At 43.6% G+C, this 19,456-nt stretch overlaps 1 protein-coding gene across 1 annotated transcript in view; it reads right to left on the bottom strand.

Annotated features, from left to right (window-relative positions):
• Positions 1-19,456, bottom strand: part of TDRD12 (tudor domain containing 12) — a gene marked incomplete at both ends in the record, with an annotated part of 109,580 nt that overhangs the window by 61,369 nt on the left and 28,755 nt on the right. Inside the window, 2 exons of the mRNA XM_080703546.1 lie at positions 1,022-1,098; positions 1,692-1,786. Coding sequence (XP_080559672.1) covers positions 1,022-1,098; positions 1,692-1,786 — 172 coding nt within the window. The remainder of the gene's footprint in view (positions 1-1,021; positions 1,099-1,691; positions 1,787-19,456) is intronic.

Raw genomic sequence — 19,456 nt, 5'->3', positions numbered from 1 at the left:
GGACACTAAACATTTCAGACATACAAAATTGAAAGAGTTCATCATCAAGAGACCTGCAATAAAAAATGTTTTAAAAAGCCCGTTAAGTCAGGCATGATAGCATACATCTGTAATCCCAGTATTTGAGAGGCTGAGATAGGAGGATCATAGGTTCAGTAACTTATCAAGCCTCTCAGAACCACATACACACAAAAAGCCCTTTTGGGTAGAAGAAAAGACTACCAGATGGAAACAAGGATCTACACCAACAAGTGAACAGCACCAATGTAACTACAGAGGTAAATACCCCAAAAGTAATTTTTAAATAAAAGTGTTAAGCAGATTCCAGCATTTGTAGCACCTACAAAAATAAAATATATGACAACCATAGTATAAAGTCCAAGCGTAGAAAAAAATCTATGTTAAGTTCTTATATATCAAGTGGACTATGACATCATTCTGTGATTTGCATTAATATCACTGATGAAGATAGGGTTACAGTTAAAAACCTGTAAGAAGATAGAAAACAATTCTCTGCTTTCCACCAACTTGTAGCTCACCAAATGGTACTGCCATCTGACCCACATTTACCCATCCTTCATGCCAACCTTATGTCAACTTTCAGTAAACTGCACCTACCTTACAGAAACTGTGTTCAAAAGGTAACAAGGGGAATACTGTAGGGCCACTACCAGTTCTTGGTGCACCGTGCTGCTTATCCAGTTGTCATAACATTATTCCTTTATACCAATAGATTATGTTCAATCAAGATTTCCTGGACTACCCTTTTTGGAAATGGAACTTTTCTTTCACCAACCTTTCCTATCATCAACACTATACAGTCCACATTTGTATATTCAATCAACAAGAGACTGAAAATATTTAGAAAAAACTGAGTCTGTACAAAACATGTATAGGCTTTTTTCTTGTCATTATTATCTATACATTTTAACTACTTATATAGCTATATAGAGAGTGATGACTACACAAATCTACATATTACAATAAGACTAGTTAATTAAAGTGAATTGCTAAATCATACCTTGCTAGTGGTATATCTGGATCAGCATATATGGTTATACCTCTATTTGATGGCCAGCAAGCTGAAGAGTCAATATACTGTAAGATAAATTTAAAAAAGAATATGTATGCCAGTACCCCAAAAAAATATGTATGCTTAGCAAGACACACATTCTTTTGAAACAAGGGTACAATGAAAATTATCACAAACAACCACTTCAAACAATTTTCATGCATACACAGATAAGGAGAGATAAAGAAGTGGAAATGTTAATTAATTTGCCATCACTATAATCAATAGATTAAAATGTCCAATAGCAGGCAGCTGCATTTCAGATAATCAGTTTTTTAAATGTCCTGAAGTTATTTTCATCTGTCTTGGTGAAAGGACTGGAAGGCAGAGTAGAAGTGAAATTAACTTTTAGTGTCCCAGAATCCCAGATTTTCACAACCTTGTTAAAATAAAAACAAAATCCCAATTTTAGAGCAGTCACTAGTCACCAAAGACAAGAGCTTGACAAAGAGGGGAGTTGGAGTTCCCTTCTTTCAAAATAAGTAAACCTACATTTTTTTCACACGAAAAAATGTATCACAGCCAAGAATTTGTGGGTAAAAAACAAACTCTGGTTCCTAATAGACTATTACTAGCATTATATAAGTTTTCTATTTAATATGCATTTTAAGAATACAACCTTGTTCGTATCTTTTAAAGAAATGCATGCTTCCTTTTTTTCAGATGTTTTAGGTGAATCTCCCAAAGAATCCATATTATATTTTATAGCTTTATCTGAAAAATAAAAGTAGCAATAAAACGTTACCATGAGAAATGTCAATAGAAAACAGAACAAAAAAAAGAATATAGAAAAAACAAATGTCATTAGAAAAATCTTAATACATTAAATAATGGAATAGGGGGCCGTGGGTGGGGGTCACGCAGGGCACACCGGACCCCCAGGAAAACTGGAGCTCGGGTCACAATCCCCTGGGCCCAGGTCGGGGGTCTCGCCAGAAGAACCGGGGCCCAGGCCGCAGGACCCTGGGCCCTGGGTGAGGGTCATGCGGGGCACGCCAGACCCCCAGAAGAACCGGAGCCTGGGTTGCAAGGCCCTGGGCCCTGGGCAGGGGTCGCACGAGGCACGCCAGATCCTCAGAAGAACCAGGGTCCGGGCCGCAGTGCTACCAAGTGCCTGATCCCACAATCTCCTCAAACCACACATACTGTCTTCTCTTATTTAAAAAAAAAAAAAAAGCTGGGCGTAGTGGCGCATGCTTGTAATGCCCACGCTTGGGAGGCGGAGACAGGAGGATAGTGCAGATTTAAAGCCAGCCGCGCTGGCTTAAGAGACCCTGTTTCCAAATAAAAGTATAAAATAGGTCTGGGAGCATAGCCCGGAGGAAGAAGGGTTTCCAGGAACCCCAGTACCACAACAAAAAAAAATAAATAAATAACAAATGAACAAATAAAATTTTAAAAAAAGGAAAAAGAAAAAAGAAAAGTATTGGAGAGAGTTCAAGATGGCTGCGACAGCTGCCAGGATACTGTAGATGCGGACAAAACTTATCCAACTGAACTGTAACTTTTAGAACATTTCCCCACGAAGGAGGACTGCTTCTTCTCTACATTCTTAAGAATCCTGGACATCACATGTAAGGAGAGAATTTAGCGGAGACCTAGGAGGAAGGCGGTGTTGGAAGCAGTGGCCGCAATGGCAGTGGAGACTTGTATTTGGGGGAGGCAGAAACCTGATCCTACCAACCTTATCTTCTGGAGAAATTACCCCAAACGTCGAATGCTGCCGTCACGCATGCTTAGGAACACTGGACAATATGCAGAGTGGGAAAAAAGCTTGGGAAAGATTTGAAATGGTGGAGGCAAGGGCGATGGCAGTGGCCAGTACTCAGAGGAGGCAGAAATCTGATGCATTACACCTGGAACTTTTGAAGAAATAACCCCAGAGGCAGAATGCTACCACCACGCACCCTGGGAAACATGGGACAACCTCCTGGGTGAAGAGGGTGCTCGGATTAGAGCCTACCCAGAGTTGAGATCGGTGACGGGGACAGCAAAGCTGGGAGTGGAGCTTGCCATGAGTCAGGGCTGGTGCTGGGGCCTCTGAGGCCAGGATAGGAGCCTACCGAGGGGTTAGGCTGCTGCTGGGCCAGCAAGGCCGGGATCAAAGCCTGCCGTGAGGCAAAGCCACTACTGAGGCATCCGAGGCTGGGATCGGAGCCTGCCGAGGGGTTAGGCCGGTGCGGGGGCCAACAAGGCTGGGACTGGAGCCTGCCATGAGGCAAGGCCAGTGCTGCTGCCTCCGAGGCCGGGATTGGAGCCTGCCAAGGGGTTAGGCTGGTGCCAGGTCAGTGAGGCTGGGATCGGAGCCTGTCGTGAGGCAAGGCCACTACTGAGGCCTTCGAGGCGGGAATCAGAGCCTGCCGAGGGGTTAGGCCGGTGCTGGGGCCAGCGAGTCCGGGATCGGAGCCTGCCGTGAGGCAAGGCCGGTACTGAGGCCTCCGAGGCCGGGATTGGAACCTGCCGAGGGGTTAGGTCAGTGCCGGGGCCAGCGAGGCCGGAATCGGAGCCCACCATGAGGCAAGGCCAGTGCTGGGCCTCCATGTCCGGGATGGGAGCCTGCCGAGGGATTAGGCCGGTGCCGGGGCCAATAAGGGTGGGATTGGAGCCTGCCGTGAGGCAGGGCCAGTGCTGGGGCCTCCGAGGCTGGGATCGGGGCTGCTGAGAAATTAGGCTGGTGCCAGGGTCAGCAAGGCCAGGATCGGAGCCTGCCATGAGGCAAGGCCGCTACTGGGGCCTCCGAGGTCGGGATCGGAGCCTACAGATGGTTAGCCGGTGCTGGGGCCAGCGAGGCCAGGATAGGAGCCTGCCTTGAGGCAAGGCCGGTGCTGGGGCCTCCGAGGCCTGGGTTGGAGCCCACCGAGGGGTAAGGCCGGTGCCGGGGCCAGCGAGGCTGGGATCGGAGCCTGCCATGAGGCAGGGCTGGTGCTGGGGCCTCCGAGGCCAGTATAGGAGCCTGCTGAGGGGTTAGGCCAGTGCCGGAGTCAGTGAGGCTGGGATCAGAGCCTGCCTTGAGGCAAGGCCGGTGCTGGGGGCTTTGAGGCCGGGATCGGAGCCAGATGTGGGGTTAGGCCAGTGCAGGGGCCAGCGCGGCCAGGATCGGGGCCTCCCATGAGGCAAGGCCGGTGCTGGAGCCAGCGAGGTCAGGATCAGAGTCCTCTGGGTGGCCAGGCCACTACTGGGGCAGTCAAAAGAGGGATCGGAACTTGTAATGCAGCATGCACACAGAAATATCACAGAAATTAAAAACCACATGCCCCGGCCCCTGGGCCCCCGAACCTGGGCAGGTGGGCAGGCACTGGTGGGGCGCCCGAGGCGACCCCCCTCTCCTCCACCCGGAAGGACCCCGTGGTCTGGGCCCCTGGGCCCCCAACCCTGGGCGGGTGGGAAGGCGCTGGCGGGGCACCCCTAGGCGACACCCCTCTCCTCCACCCGGTAGGACCCCGTGGTCCGGGCCCCTGGGCCCCCGACCCTGGGCGGGTAGGCAGGCGCTGGCGGGGCGCCCCTAGTCAAACCCCTCTCCACCCAGAAGGACCCTGTAAGAAAGGAAAAGAAAAAAAAAAGGAAAATATCGGAGAGGGGTCAAGGAGGTGGTGGATGCCAGGATACTGAAGATGCAGACAAAACTTATCCAAATGAACTGAAATTATTGGAAAAATTCCCCGCTAAGGAGGACTGCTTCTTCTCTACATTGTTAAGAATCTTGGACATCACCTGTAAGGAGAGAGACTTTAGCGGAGACCAAGGAGAAAGGTGGTGCTGAAAGCGATCTCCGCGTTGGCGGTGGAGAATTGTATTCAGGAGAAGCAGAAATCGGAGCCTACCAACCTTATTTATTATTATTATTTTTTTTGAGAAATTACACCAAAAGTTGAATGCTACCGTCGCACATGCTTAGGAAGACTGGACAACATTCAGAGTCGAAAAAGAGCTTGGGAAAGATTTGAAATGGTGGAGGCAGTGGCAATGGCAGTGGCCAGTACTCAGGGGAGGCAGAGATCTGATACATTACACCTGGAACTTTTGAAGTAATGACCCCAGAGGCAGAATATTACCACCACCACGCACCCTCGAGAACGTACGACAAATAGTTGGGCAAAGAGGGTGCTCGGATTAGAGCCTGCCGAGGGGTGAAGCCTGCGACGGGCACAGCAAAGCTGAGATCGGAGCCTTCCATGAGGCAAGGGCGTTATTGAGGCCTCCAAGGCCGGGATCGGAGCCTGCTGAGGGGTTAGGCCAGTGCTGGGGCCAGCGAGGCCGGGATCGGAGCCTGCCGTGAGGCAAGGCCGGTGCTGGGGCCTCCGAGGCTGGGATCGGAGCCTGCCGAGGGGTCAGGCCGGTGCCAGGGCCAGTGTGGCTGGGATCGGAGCCTGCCGTGAGGCAAGGCCGGTGCTGGGGCCTCCGAGGCCGGGATCGGAGCCTGCCGAGGGGTTAGCCCGGTGCTGGGGCCAACATCCGGCACCGGAGCCTTCCGTGAGGAAAGGCCATTATTGAGGCCTCTGAGGCCGGGATCGGAGTCTGCTGAGGGGTTAGGCTGGTGCCGGGGCCACTGGCCGGCATCAGAGCCTTCCATGAGGCAAAGCCGCTATTGAGGCCTCTGAGGCCGGGATTGGAGCCTGCCGAGGGGTTAGGCCGGTGCTGGGGCCAGCAAGGCCGGGATCGGAGCCTGCCGTGAGGCAAGGCCGGTGCTGGGGCCTCCGAGGCCAGGATTGGAGCCTACCGTGAGGCAAGGCCGGTGCTGGGGCCTCTGAGGCTGGGATTGGAGCTGCCGAGGGGTTAGGACGGTGCTGAAGCCAACGGCTGGCATCAGAGCCTTCCGTGAGGCAAGGCCGTTATTGAGGCCTCCGAGGCTGGGATAGGACCCTGCCGAGGGGTTAGGCCGGTGCTGGGGCCAGCGAGGCCGTGATCAGAGCCTGCTGAGGGGTTAGGCCGGTGCCGGGGCCACTGGCCGGCATTGGAGCCTTCCATGAGGCAAGGCCGCTATTGAGGCCTCTGAGGCCGGGATTGGAGCCTGCCAAGGGGTCAGGCCAGTGCCAACGAGGCCAGGATCGGAGCCCGCGGCGAGGCAAGGCCGGTGCTGGGGCCTCCAAGTCCAGGATTAGAGCCTGCCGAGGGGTCAGGCCGGTGCCAGGGACAGCGTGGCCGGGATCGGAGCCTGCCATGAGGCAAGGCTGGTGCTGGGGCCTCCGTGGCTGGGATCGGAGCCTGCCAAGGGGTTAGGCCGGTGCTGGGGCCAGTGAGGCAGGGATCGGAGCCTGCCGCAAGCAAGGCTGGTGCTGGATCCTCTGAGGCCAGGATCAGAGCTTGCTGAGGGGTTAGGCCGGTGACAGGGCCACTGGCCGGCATCGGAGCCTTCCGTGAGGCAAGGCCGCTACTGAGGCCTCCAAGGCCTGGATCGGAGCCTGCCGAGGGGTTAGGCCGATGTCGGGGCCATCGGCTAACATCGGAGTCTGCCGTGAGGAAGGCCGGTGCTGGAGCCTCCGAGGCTGGGATCGGAGCCAGTTGAGGGGTTAGGCCAGTGTCAGGGCCAGCGAGGCCAGAACCAGGGCCTTCCGTGAGGCAAGGCTGCTGCTTGAGCCAGCGAGGTCTGGATCAGTCCACCGGGTAGCCAGGCCACTACTGGGGCCGTCAAGAGTGGGATCAGTATTTCCAACGCGGCATGCACAGAGAAATATCACAGAAAATAAAAATCAGATGCTTCCCCTAATCAGCAATAACTAGGAGGAAACAGGTAACAGGAAGTGGTCGAGCTATAGAAAGGGCCCTATAGTGAAACAACTAAGGTGACCAATCAGAGGGTATGGAATGGGGGAGAATGGAGCCTCTTTAAAAAGCAGGAGGTACATAAACACATGTATCAGTTAATCACCAAACAAGCATGGGATCGAGGGAGGGGGAGGGAATGGGATGAGGACTGGATGAGAGCTAATTGGATGATGTATGCTTGTATATCCTCTCAAGTCTTATATTCCAATGTGATGTATGATTACAATGCACCAATAAAAATAAATAAAAAAAAAAACAACCACATGCTTTCCCTAAGTAACAGGAGGAGGTTGAGTTATAGAAAGGGCCCTATAGCAAAGCAATTAAGGTGACCAATCAGACAGGATAGGATGGGGGAGGATGGAACCTCTTTAAAACTCAGGAGGTACATAAACAAATGTATCAAAGATAATCACCAATCAAGCATGGGTTCAAGAGAGGGGGAAGGAATGGGATGCGGATTGGATGAGGGCTAATTGGATGATGAGTGCTTGTATATCCTCTTAAGTCTTGTATTCCAATGTGATGTATGATTACAATGTACCAAAAAAAATTAAAAAAAATAATGGATTAGGGTTTAGTAATTAAACTTTGCCTGAGAAAATTAAATTTTAAAATCTTGTTTCAATTTTATTATTTAAAAAGTTCCAAAAATTCCCATATCAGTTCGCTTAAACATAATTTGTTTTCTCAACCTGGCTACCTAATTTTTCAAAGAAGGCCACAACTATGCCTCCCAGCACACAAGCTCTACTTACAATGTAACTGTGACTTCCACTGAGAAATGAGATCTTTATCCCTTTCCCAGGAGCCTGGTGGGCTTGCAAACAATATGGAAGTTATATGATGTAACTCTAAAACTAGATCAGAAAAATGCCATGCACTTATAACTTATTTTCTTGGATTCTCACTTTTGAAACCCAGCAACCATGTTGTTAGGAAGCCCAACCAACTACATAAGAAGGCATTAAGTATTGGAGAAAATAACTCCAGTTGGAGTCCAGGCAAAAGCCAGTATCAACTACAAGAAATGTGACAACATGTCTTCAGATGGTTCCAAATATTTTGTTACCATAGGCCTTCAAGTCTTCCAGGTTGAGGTCACTGAAACAGAGACAAACTCCCATATTGTACCCATTCTGAATTCCTAATCACAGACTCCATTACATTACGAGATGGTTACTGATTTACACAACTAAGTTTCAGAAGAACACCAATTATAATCAGTTTCAGCTGTGGATCAGCATCACACCTGCCCATCTCATGTCTTAACTACACAGCAGATACAGAAGGTATTAGAAAATGGGCTAAATTTAAACAACCCGGGTGTTACCAAAATTCTAAAGCAAAACGAAAGAGAAAATTTAAATCATTAATATCAAATAGGAAAACAAATTTAAAAATTTAAAATTCTACAGCAAACTTTTCAAGTATCTTTTTTTTTTTTCGTTTTTCTTTTTGTGGTACTAGGGATGGAACCCAGGGGCATTCTACCTCTGAGCTATATCCCAAGCCCTAACTTTTTATTCTTTATTTTGAAACAGGATCTCACTGAGTTGCAAAGGGCCTCACAAAGTAGCTGAGGCTGTCCGAGAACCTGGATCCTCTTGCCTCTGAATCCCAAATGCTAGGATTACAAGCGTGCACCACCACACTCAGCTCTTTTTCAAGTATCTTAATCTTGTATGTCTGAACATGACAAAAATATTGACAATCAAACCGGGTGTGGTGGCGCACGCTTGTAATCCCAGCATTCCGGAGGCAGAGACAGGAGGATTGTGGTTTGCGGACAGCCTCAGCTACTTAGTGAGGCCCTTTGCAAATCAGTGAGACCCAGTTTCAAAATAAAGAATAAAAAATAGGGCAGAGGGTGTAGCTTGGAAGTCAAATGCCCCTGTGTTCCATCCCCAGACACGCCAAAAAAAAAAAAATTATATATATATTAACAATCAAGTAGGGTAATTACACTGGCATAAAAAATGAGGTATGTGACTTCCGGGAAGATGGTGACCGAGAAAAGCGGGGCTTAAGAGCCCCGCTAACAACCAATCTCCATTACCACAAAATCAGCGCCTTTCATAGCCAGAAAACACCATCACCAGAGAAACAAAAAAATCACCAGACTCCAGAGAGAAAGCGGACTGAGAACAGAGCTCAGAGCCACAGAGGAGATACACCGGCCTCACGCCCGAGGACACGGCAGCAGCGCCATACTGCCGGTGGCAGCGGCGATTTCAGCAGACGGCTACAGCAAGCCGAGGTGAGCCGCTGCGGAAAAGCCAGGCAGGATCTTTCCGCGCAGGGAGCATCTAAAGCTCCCAGTGGCTGAGCTCAGCACACGCTGCAGGGACTCAGAGTGGAACTCAAAACCAGAGAAGAAAAAATACGCCAGTCTCACGACCGAGGGCGTGGCAGCGGCGCCATATTGCCACCGGCGGCAGCAGCAGTGAATTCACCGAGTCCAGTACAGCTACATCTGCGAACTCAAGAACAGTGAGTCAAATTGCGGGCCACAGAGGAGAAATCCCAGTACTGTACTCCCTGGGACTTGACCCAGTGGGGGAGTGGCGGTGGCAGAGATATCACACCATAGGAGAACATGCAACCTGGCACCCACCATAGTCTAAAGCAGCCTCTATCGACTCCCTGGGTCGGAGACTCTGTGATACAACCCAGTAAAGGAGTAGTGGGGTCAGAGATATTACAGACTCGAGATCCAGAGCACCTTAAGCGAAGTCGTAGTGACCCAAGGGAAGAACCCTGAGAAGACACAAACTTCCAAAAACATGGGAAAGAGGAATAACAATGGAGCAATGAATGCCCACAACCCCACAACATCAGAACCCGATATAACAGAAAATCAGAGATTTCTAGAAGATCAAATCAGGAAAATAACTGTAGAAATAATAGAGGTGCTTCGAAAAGAATTCAGAGAGAGCCAAAAAGAGATAAAAAATGCAATTAATGAAGTAAAGACCTCAATTCAAAGCATGAACAACCAATTAGACCACATGGAGAACAGACTCTCGCTCTTAGAAGATGATCATCGCCGGGCGTGGTGGCGCACGCTTGTAATCCCCGCGCTTGGGAGGCGGAGACAGGAGGATCACGCAGGTTCGAAGCCAGCGGCGCTGACATAAGAGACCCTGTTTAAAAAAAATTTATAAAATAGGTCTGGGAGTGTAGCCCGGAGGAAGAAGGGCTTCCAGGAACCCCAGTACCACCAAAAAAAAAAAAAAAAAAAAAAAAGAAGATGATCATTCAAAAAATGAACGCATAGTTTCTAATCTAGAAAAAAATATCCAACAGCAGGAATCTGACATTGAAGAAATATGGGCCCATTTTACGAGAGCTAACCTAAGAATAATTGGAATAGAGGAGGAAAAAGAAAGTGAAACCAAAGGGATCAACAATCTCTTCAAAGAAGTAATAGCAGAAAATTTTCCAAACATAGAGCAAGAGTTTGATACACAGGTCCAGGAAACTTATAGAACTCCCTTTAGACAGGATCGGAGAAGAGGATCCCCACGCCACATAATTGCCAAAATGACCAATGTGGAAGCCAAGCAGAGAATCTTAAAGGCAACAAAAACAAAGGGCCAAGTGACATTCAGAGGCAAACCAATTAGAATCACTCCAGACTTCCCAAACCAAGTCATGAGAGCCAGAAGGGCTTGGAGTAACATATTCCAAACTCTGAAAGAAAACAACTTCCAGCCAAAAATTTCCTACCCAGCAAAACTTTCTATCAAATTAGATGGAAAAATAAGAAGCTTCCATGACAAACAGAAACTGAAGGAATTTATGTCTTTAAAACCAGAGCTAGAGAAAATACTCAAAGAGATTAACTACAAAGAAGAAATAGGTAACACACACCAGAACCAGAGAAACAAGAGTTTCCATCCAACAGACAACTAAGATTGGTTATCTGTGGAGATTCATTATTTATGTTAGTCTTTTACCTATCTCTAAATGGTATTGTTTGCCTTTATTGTTGTTAATTTTTAGAATGTCTAGTTGGAATATTAATATACCTTCAGATATAGCATTTGGAAATATTTTATCCCATTCTATTAGTAACTGTTAACTCTGTTTACATTGTCTTTGGATATACAACAGTTTTTTATTTTTTAGGGAGTTTGTATACCCTTCTGTTGCCTGTGCCATTGAAATCATATCCAAGAAATCACTGCCAATTTCAATGTTGTGAGGTTTTATGACCCAGATTTTCTCCTAAAAGTCTATAGTCTTAAGATTTATACTTAGGTCTTTTATCTATTTTGAGTTAATATTTGTATATGGGATTAGGTAAGGGTCCAATTTTATTCTTTTCCATGTAAGTATTATTTTTCAACAATATTTAGTTAAAAGATTATTATTTCCACCACCAAATGTTTGTGGAAACCTTGTCAAAAATAACTTGACAATATAGGGAAGAATTTAGCTCTAGGCTTGTATTTAACTCCAATGGTTTATAAATCTGCCTTTAGAACAGTACTACACTGTTTCAATTATTGTAGCTTTATATGGTTTGAAATCAGAAAATATATATCTTCTAGCTTTGTTCTTTTTCAAGATCATTTTGGGTATCTATAGTCCATATTCCATATTAGGATAGATTTTTTTTCTGAAAAATAAATATATAAATATATGATAGTTTCACCTAAAAAAATAGAAAAAAATATTCTCTGGTAAGAAAAAAAGCAAAAAGAAATATTGAAACATTTTCATGTAATTTTAATTTTTCAACATTATTTAGTTAAAATATTATTATTTCCTCCACCAAATGTTTGTGGAAACCTTGTCAAATATAACTTGACAATATACGGAAGAATTTAGCTCTAGGCTTTTATTTAGCTCCAATAGTTTATATATCTGCCTTTAGAACAGTACTACACTGTTTCAATTATTGTAGCTTTATATGGTTTGAAATCAGAAAATATACATCTCCTAACTTTGTTCTTTTTCGAGATCGTTTTGGGTATCTAGAATCCATATTCCATATTAGGATAAATTTTTTTCTGAAAAATAAATATATAAATATATGATAGTTTCACCTAAAAAAAAAAAGAAAAAAATATTCTCTGGTAAAAAAGAAAGCAAAAAGAAATATTGAAATGTTATCTTTATGTTATCAAAAGCTTGGTATCAGACAAATGAAACTGTTATATGAGATTATCATTTTTAATTTTGGATAAATTGCTATAATACTAGATGTCAACCACTAAGCCAAGCATGGGAAGGAGGGATGGGGAGGGAATGGGGTGGAGATCGGGTGGGGGTTGACTGGCAATGTGTGCATGTATGTCTACAAAAGTTTTCTTTGTATCCCACTAAGATGTATGAATACAGTGCACCAATAAAAAATTTAAAAAAAATGAGGTATGATTTCAAAGAAAACAAATACTAAGGAAACTCAACTCAGTAATTGTTTGTTAAGGATATATCAAAGCAAATCTAGAAAAATATTCACTCTTATTATTAGTAAGACAAACACACAAACTGCAATGATGGGTTAAATCTTTCACCCATTAAACAACACAAAGCACTGAAATAATAGTTAACACAAGATATGTGAAGATGGTGTTGTAAATTTGCTTAATTCTTTCTTAAAGTACTTTGGAGACCAAACCTGCGTGTCATGTAGTACTGAGGTCTACAATTACATTATCTCTTCAGGGAACAGGCTTTCAGCCAAAAATATTAACTTTGATATGGAGCCAAAAATGAAGGTGGTAGATTTAATTCACTGATAAAATGGCCATACACGATTAGCTCTAAAACAAAAACCTTAAAATCCACAATACAGTTGGTTATGATTTTTTAAAAAGTGGCAGGAGGAAATGGAAGGAAGGAAGCAGTACAAATCAGTCCTGCTGACAATCTCCATCTCCATGAAAACAGCATCTCAACAAAAGAAACTAGCATAAATTTGAACAGAGAACTGAGAATAAAGCGAGAAGGTAGATCAGAGAGCGGAAAAGTATCCCACCTGGTTCAAATAGCTGTGGCCACGAGCACTGGGACTGCCAGCACTGCAGCCTTTAAAAAGCCCCAGCTAAAAAGCCAGTGGCTTGAAACAAAGTAAGCAGCTGCAGCTCACTGACTCCTCCTGCCTGGACTGAGGCAACAACTTTCAGCACTGACAGCCAAACACCACATTCTCCCAAGATCCAGAGTGACCCTCAACAACACTGTAAGTGAACCAGCTGTCCCCACAGGAGACCACCCAGTGTGGTTACAATGACTTGCGCAGTAAGCAATGTATTCACAGGGCCTGAGAATTTGCAGTTCATCCTGATAAAGGTTGGGTAGAGTCTGCTGTCATGCACAGCAGAGGCTCAGATTAGCAGATAGCTGCTAGGGGCCAATCAGGCAAACAGGCCAACAGTTCCCAGTGCTCAGAGCCCTAGTAGGATCTCCGGAAGTGACCAGGGAAAAGTCAGACCAACCCAGCCCTAGCTGTGGAGAACACGAACTCCCATATATACACTGGATCTGATCTCAGTGAAACCTGCCGCCTATGCAGGCAAAAGAGAGACTCGGGCACACTATCAGTGGAAAAGCATGAAGACCTGCACTTAACACTAGAACCAGCCCCAGTGATACCAGCCACTGGTGTAGACTGAGTCTCAGAGATAGGTCTTTTTTGAGAGCTCAGAGACCCAGGCTTGCAGCAGGAAATATGTCAATGGCATTTGGTGACTGCACAGGAAGAGACACCAAGCCAGGGTCCCAATCACTGAAGGAGACCAAAAGGTGGGGCTGTAAACAGACATCATTACTATAGGTTACAGAGCAAATGAGAGTGCTTGGGATGTGCCCAAGAACCTATTATAGAATATGAACCTTAAAAGGCTGAAAGAATCCACGTAGACCAAGGAGGACCTCCGAAGCCAAGTCTGCTCATATGCATATTTATGTAGGGTTGTATTATTTTGTTATTCTGTTTTGCTTTTTGTTATTTTGTGTTATGTGTATGCTTGTTTGCTCTCTTCACCACCCCTTTCACAAGCTTCTTCCCTCATACATAGCTACTCTCTTCTCTCCATCCCTTTCCCTTTTTTTCTTTGTCTTGTATTAAATCTACTTCATAGCACTATACTAAATACTCTATATTGGTTACTACAACCTCCTATATATTCACTATTTCTAATATCTACTATACACTACCTTAGCAAACTCAAACTCTCATTCCATTCGACTTTACCCTATTATTGCACTTCACCACTCAACCTTTACCATTGAATACAACACAACTTACCCTTGTATATACCAGCTGACACTTCCAGACTGAGAAAGCTATCCAAAGCAACAAAGATACAAACTTAAGAAACCTGAAATCATGAGAAGAATAACAAGGAAGCAATGAGCTCCTATAATTTCACAATAAAAGAACCCAACAACACAGAATTGCAGAGATTGCCAGAAAAACAAATAAGAAAATTAACAGCAAAAATGATACAAGATTTCCAAAAAGGAATTACAGAGAGCCTGAAAGAAATAAAGGAATAAAGAAACTGACATCCTAAATAGGAATCAGAAAGAAGCTCTGAAGGATACAATCATTAAAGTGAAGGCATCAAAACAAACTATAAACAATAGATTAGAACACATGTAAAACAGGATCTTGCTCTTAGAAGATGATCACTCCAAAAATAAACACACATTATATAATTTTTCTAAATTATATAATTTAGAAAAAACAATTTGACAGCATGAATAGGACATTGAAGAGATATGGGCCCATCTTAAAACAACTAACCTGAGTATAAAAGGCATAGAAGATGGTGAAACCAAAGGGATCATAAATCATTTCAAAGATCAGAAAATTTTCAGAACATAGGAAAAGAGGTTGATACACAGGTTTAGGAAGCTTATAGGACCCCCTTTTGACAAGATCAGAGAAAAAGTTCACCATGTCACATAATAAATAGACTGACTAATGTAGAAGCCAAGGAGAGAATCTTAAAGCCAACAAAAGCAAAAGACCAAGTGACATTCAGAGGCAAACCAATTAAAATCACTCCAGACTTCCCAAATCATGTCATGAAAGCCAGAAGGACCTGAAGCAACATATTCCAAACTCTGAAAGAAAACAACTTGAAGCCAAAACTTTCCTACCCAGAAAAACTACCTCACAAATTCAACAGGGAAATAAATCTTCCACAACAAACAGAAACTGAAAGAATTTATGTCTTCCAAACCAGCAGTAGAGAAGATACGCAAAAAGATTAACTGCAAAAAATAAATAAGTAATAAATGCCAGAACCAGAGAAATAATAATTTCCATCAAACAACTAAGAACAAACAGAAATACTACCTCAAACAGAAGCTAAAACTCAAAATATTAGAAATAAAAAATCATCTCTCAATAATCATAAATGGCTCAATGTACATAAATGTACATAAATGGCTTCAATTCTGTAATAAGGTGGCAAAATGGATTAAAAACCAGAATTCACCGGGCGTGGTGGTGCACACTTGTAATCCCCGCACTTGGGAGGCGAAACAGGAGGATCGCGCTGGTTTGAAGTCAGCCTCGTTGGCTTAAGAGACTGTTTCCAAAAATAAAAAAGTACAAAATAGGTCTGGGAGTGTAGCCCAGAGGTAGAAGGGTTTCCAGGAACCCCAGTACCACCAAAAAAAAAAAAAAAGAATTCACCTATATGCTGCCTGTAACAAATGCACCTCACAAGTAAAGATAGTCATAAAGTAAAAGTGAAGGGCTAGAGTGAAGTAATCCACGCTAGCGAAATTCTAAGATAAGCAAGAGTAGCAACTATGATATCAGACAAAGACTTCAAGCCCAAGCTTATGAGAAGAGACAAAACAGGTCATTTTTACTAGTAAAACAAACAATCTAGAAAGAGGAAATAATGATAGTCAACATTTATGCCCCAAACATAGGTGCAGCCACTTTCATAAAACAAAATCTTCGTGATAATCATACATAGATCCCAATACAATAATACTGGGAGACTTCAACACTCCTCTCACAATACTAGACTGATCTTCTAGACAAAAAGTCAGTAAAGAGGCCTTAGACCTAAAGAGCACTATAAGCCAAATGGACCTATTAGATACATAGACAATATTCCACCCAACTATAGCAGAGTTCACATTTTTCTCAGCTGCTCATGGAACTTTCTCCACAGCCTGGGCCACAAAAGCAAGCACTAGCAAATTCAAAAAGTGTTACATAGCTAGGCATGGTGGCACATGCTTGTAATCCCAGCATTTGGGAGATGGAGACCAAAAGGATCATGGTTCGCAGACAGCCTTGGCTACTTGACAAGGCCCTTCGCAACTCAGTGAGACCCTGTTTCAAAAATAAAAAGACTAGAGCTGGGCATGGTGGCACATGCTTGCAATCCAAGCATTCAGGAGATGGAGACTAAAGGATTGGGTTTGCGGCTCGTGAACAGCCTCAGCTACTTAGCAAGGCCATTTGCAAACTCAGTGAGACCCTTTTAAAAAAAAAAAAAACAACTAAAAAAAATAGGGATGGGGTGTAGCTCAGAGGTACAATGCCCCTGGGTTCCATCCCTAGTACTGCAAAATAAATAAATAAAAATAAAAAGACTAGCCAGATGCATGCTTGCAATCCCAGCATTTGGAAGGTGGAGACTGGAGGATCGCAGTTTACGGACAGCCTCCGCTACTTAGCCAAGGCCCTTCACAACTCAGTGAGACCTTATTTCAGAAAAAAGAATAAAAAATGGGGCCGGGGGTGTAGCTCAGAGGTTGAATGCCCCGGGTTCCATCCCCAGTACTGCAATAAATAAATAAATAAATAAATAAATAAATAAATAAATAAATAGACTAAAAACTAGGACTGGGGGTGTAGATCATAAGGTACAGTGCCCCTGGGTTCCATCCCTGGTACCAAAAAAAAAAAAAAAAAAAAAAAAAAAGAATGTGACATACTCCCCTACGTATTCTCAGACCACAATGGAATTAAACTAGAAATCAAACTAGAAGATCCAGAGTAACCACATAAACGTGGAGACCGAACGCCACACTGCTGAACCAGGAATGGGTCATAGAAGTAGTAAGGGGTAAAATTAAGAAATTCAAGCCGGGCTTGGTGGCGCACACTTGTAATCCCAGCATTTGGGAGGCTGAGACCAGAGGATTGTGGTTCACAGCTAGCCTCAGCTACTTAGTGAGGTCCTTTGTAACTCAGTGAGACTCTGTTTCAAAATAAAGAATAAAAAAATTGGGCAGGGGGTGTAGCTCAGAGGTCAAATGCCTCTGGGCTCCATCCCTAGACCCGCATGAAAAAAAAAAAAAAGAAATTCATAGAAACAAATGAAAATGTTTTTTGACACAACATGTCAAAATCTCTGGTACACCTTGAAGGCAGTATTAAGAGGAAAACTCATAGCACTGAGTGCCTACATAAGAACAAAAAAAAAATATCACCAAATAAATAACCTAATGACATACCTCAAAGCCTTTGAAAAACAGGAAGAGTCTAATCCCAAAGCCAGTATAAGACAGGAAATTATTAATGGATTACAAAACTATAGGATATGTGAACAATGGCATTTTACTCAGCCATAAAGAAGAACAAAATTATGTTATCTGTAGGGAAATGAGTGGAAATGGAGAATAGTATGCTAAATGATATTAAGTCAGTCACACAAAGTAAAAAATCGGATGTTCTCCCTAATATGTGGAAGCTAGGGAGAAAAAAGGTCATAGAAGGAACTCTAGATGAAGATTAAGATACTATAGATAAACAAATAAGGCGATCTAACTGAGGAGATTGGGGGGATATTCTCTAATGCACATGATGTAAATTAACAAACATATCAAAGTCAATCTCTAAGCCAAACATGAGAAGAAGTGAGGGGGGAATAGGGAGGAAATTGAGAAAGGGCTAAATGAGTGATATTTCCATTTATGCCTCTATCATCTTGTAGTCCATTAAGATGTATGACTTCAATGCACCAATAAAAATTTTTTAAAAAGGTGAGCGGGGGATTTTAAAAAGTAGCCTAAAAAGACCTTTAAAATAAACCTACTCAAATATCCACAAGAATTGAGGCTGGTGGCACATGCTTATAATTCCAGGACTTGAGAAGCAGAGACAGGAGGACCTCAAGTTTGTAGCCAGCCTCAGCAACAAAGCCCTACAAAACTTAGGGAGATCCTGTTTCAAAATAAAAAGTAAAATAGGACCAGGGGCTCAGAGGTAGGATATCCCTAGGATCAATTCCTAGTAAAACACACACACACACACACACACACACACACACACACACACCCCTAAGAGATAAAACAAGGAATACCATTTATGAAACAAAACAGATATAAAAAGACAGGTAAACAAAAAAAAAAAACAAATTAGAACTCAAAACAATAAGAATAATTATAAATTGATCCAGGTACAGTGATGCATGCCTGTAATCCCAGTGCTTGGAGGCTGAAACTGAAGGACAGCACTGAGATAGGAGAAGTGCAGGTTCAAGGACAATCTCAGCAATGTAGTGAGGCTTTCAGCAACTTAGTGAGACTGTTTCTAAACTAAAAATAAAAAGGGCTATGGATAAACCTCAGAGGTAGAGTGCTCCTGGGTTCGATCCCCAGTACTCCCTAACACATAAACACTTACCAAGTTGAAAACTGAAAAGATAAATACTAGGCTAGAACAAAGAGAAAAATGATAATTTTTTAAAAAATCAGCTGGGCAAGGTTGCACATGCCTGTGATGCCAGCGACTCAGAAGGCTGAAGGAGAAGGATCACACGTTTGAGGCCAGCCTGATCAACACAGTAAGGAGTCTCAGAACAAAAAACTCCACAAACCTCTCAAAAATCAGGACAGACAGAGAAACACTGACCTTTGTCTAACAGAGTCCAAGAGAGTAAAAGTAGAAGGGAAAAAAATCTTTAACATTGTTGACATTTAATATGTCCCCAAATACAAATTATATATCAATTTTGTAATTGTCAAATATATTTTGAACTATCCATTGCTAGATCGATTGTAAAAAAAAATTGTAGAGGGTTTTCTCTTAAAAATACAAAAAGAAAACCAATAGAACCACTAGTTACTTATAAAGAAAGCTCAACAGATTTTTAAAATTTTTATTTTATTAGTGCATTATAATTATACATGATAGTTAGGTTCAATGTGACAACACATGCAAACAACTCTTGGTGTATTTCCCTTCACATCCCACTCCTCCCTCCCCCATGTTAGTGAAATTGGTAGTGACAATACCTTCACGAGTTGCTGCAGTATTATTTGAACTATTTGTTCTTCACTCCTCCCTCTTCGCTCTTCCTAACTCCCTCCAAGCCCCTCCCATTATTCTATAGGTCCCTTGTCAAATGATTTAAAGTCCCTTATATTTCCTATTTTCTCTCTGGTTTCCACATATGGAAGAAAACATACAATCCCTGACCTTCTCAGACTAACTGATCTTGCTTAGCATAATATTCTCTAGTTTCATCCATTTTGCTACAAGTGACATAATTTGCTCTTATTTATGGCTGAATAAATTCCACTGTGTTATCTATGCCACGCTTTCTTTACCTATTCATCTGTTGTTTGACAGCTGGTTGGTTCCGTAATTTGGCCTCTATGAATTGTGCTGCTATAAACATG

The sequence above is a fragment of the Muscardinus avellanarius genome (assembly GCF_963383645.1).
Source record: "Muscardinus avellanarius genome assembly, chromosome: 10".
NCBI lineage: Eukaryota > Metazoa > Chordata > Mammalia > Rodentia > Gliridae > Muscardinus > Muscardinus avellanarius.
The sequence above is the reverse complement of the archived record's forward strand: the minus strand, read 5'-3'. Positions and strand labels throughout refer to the sequence as shown.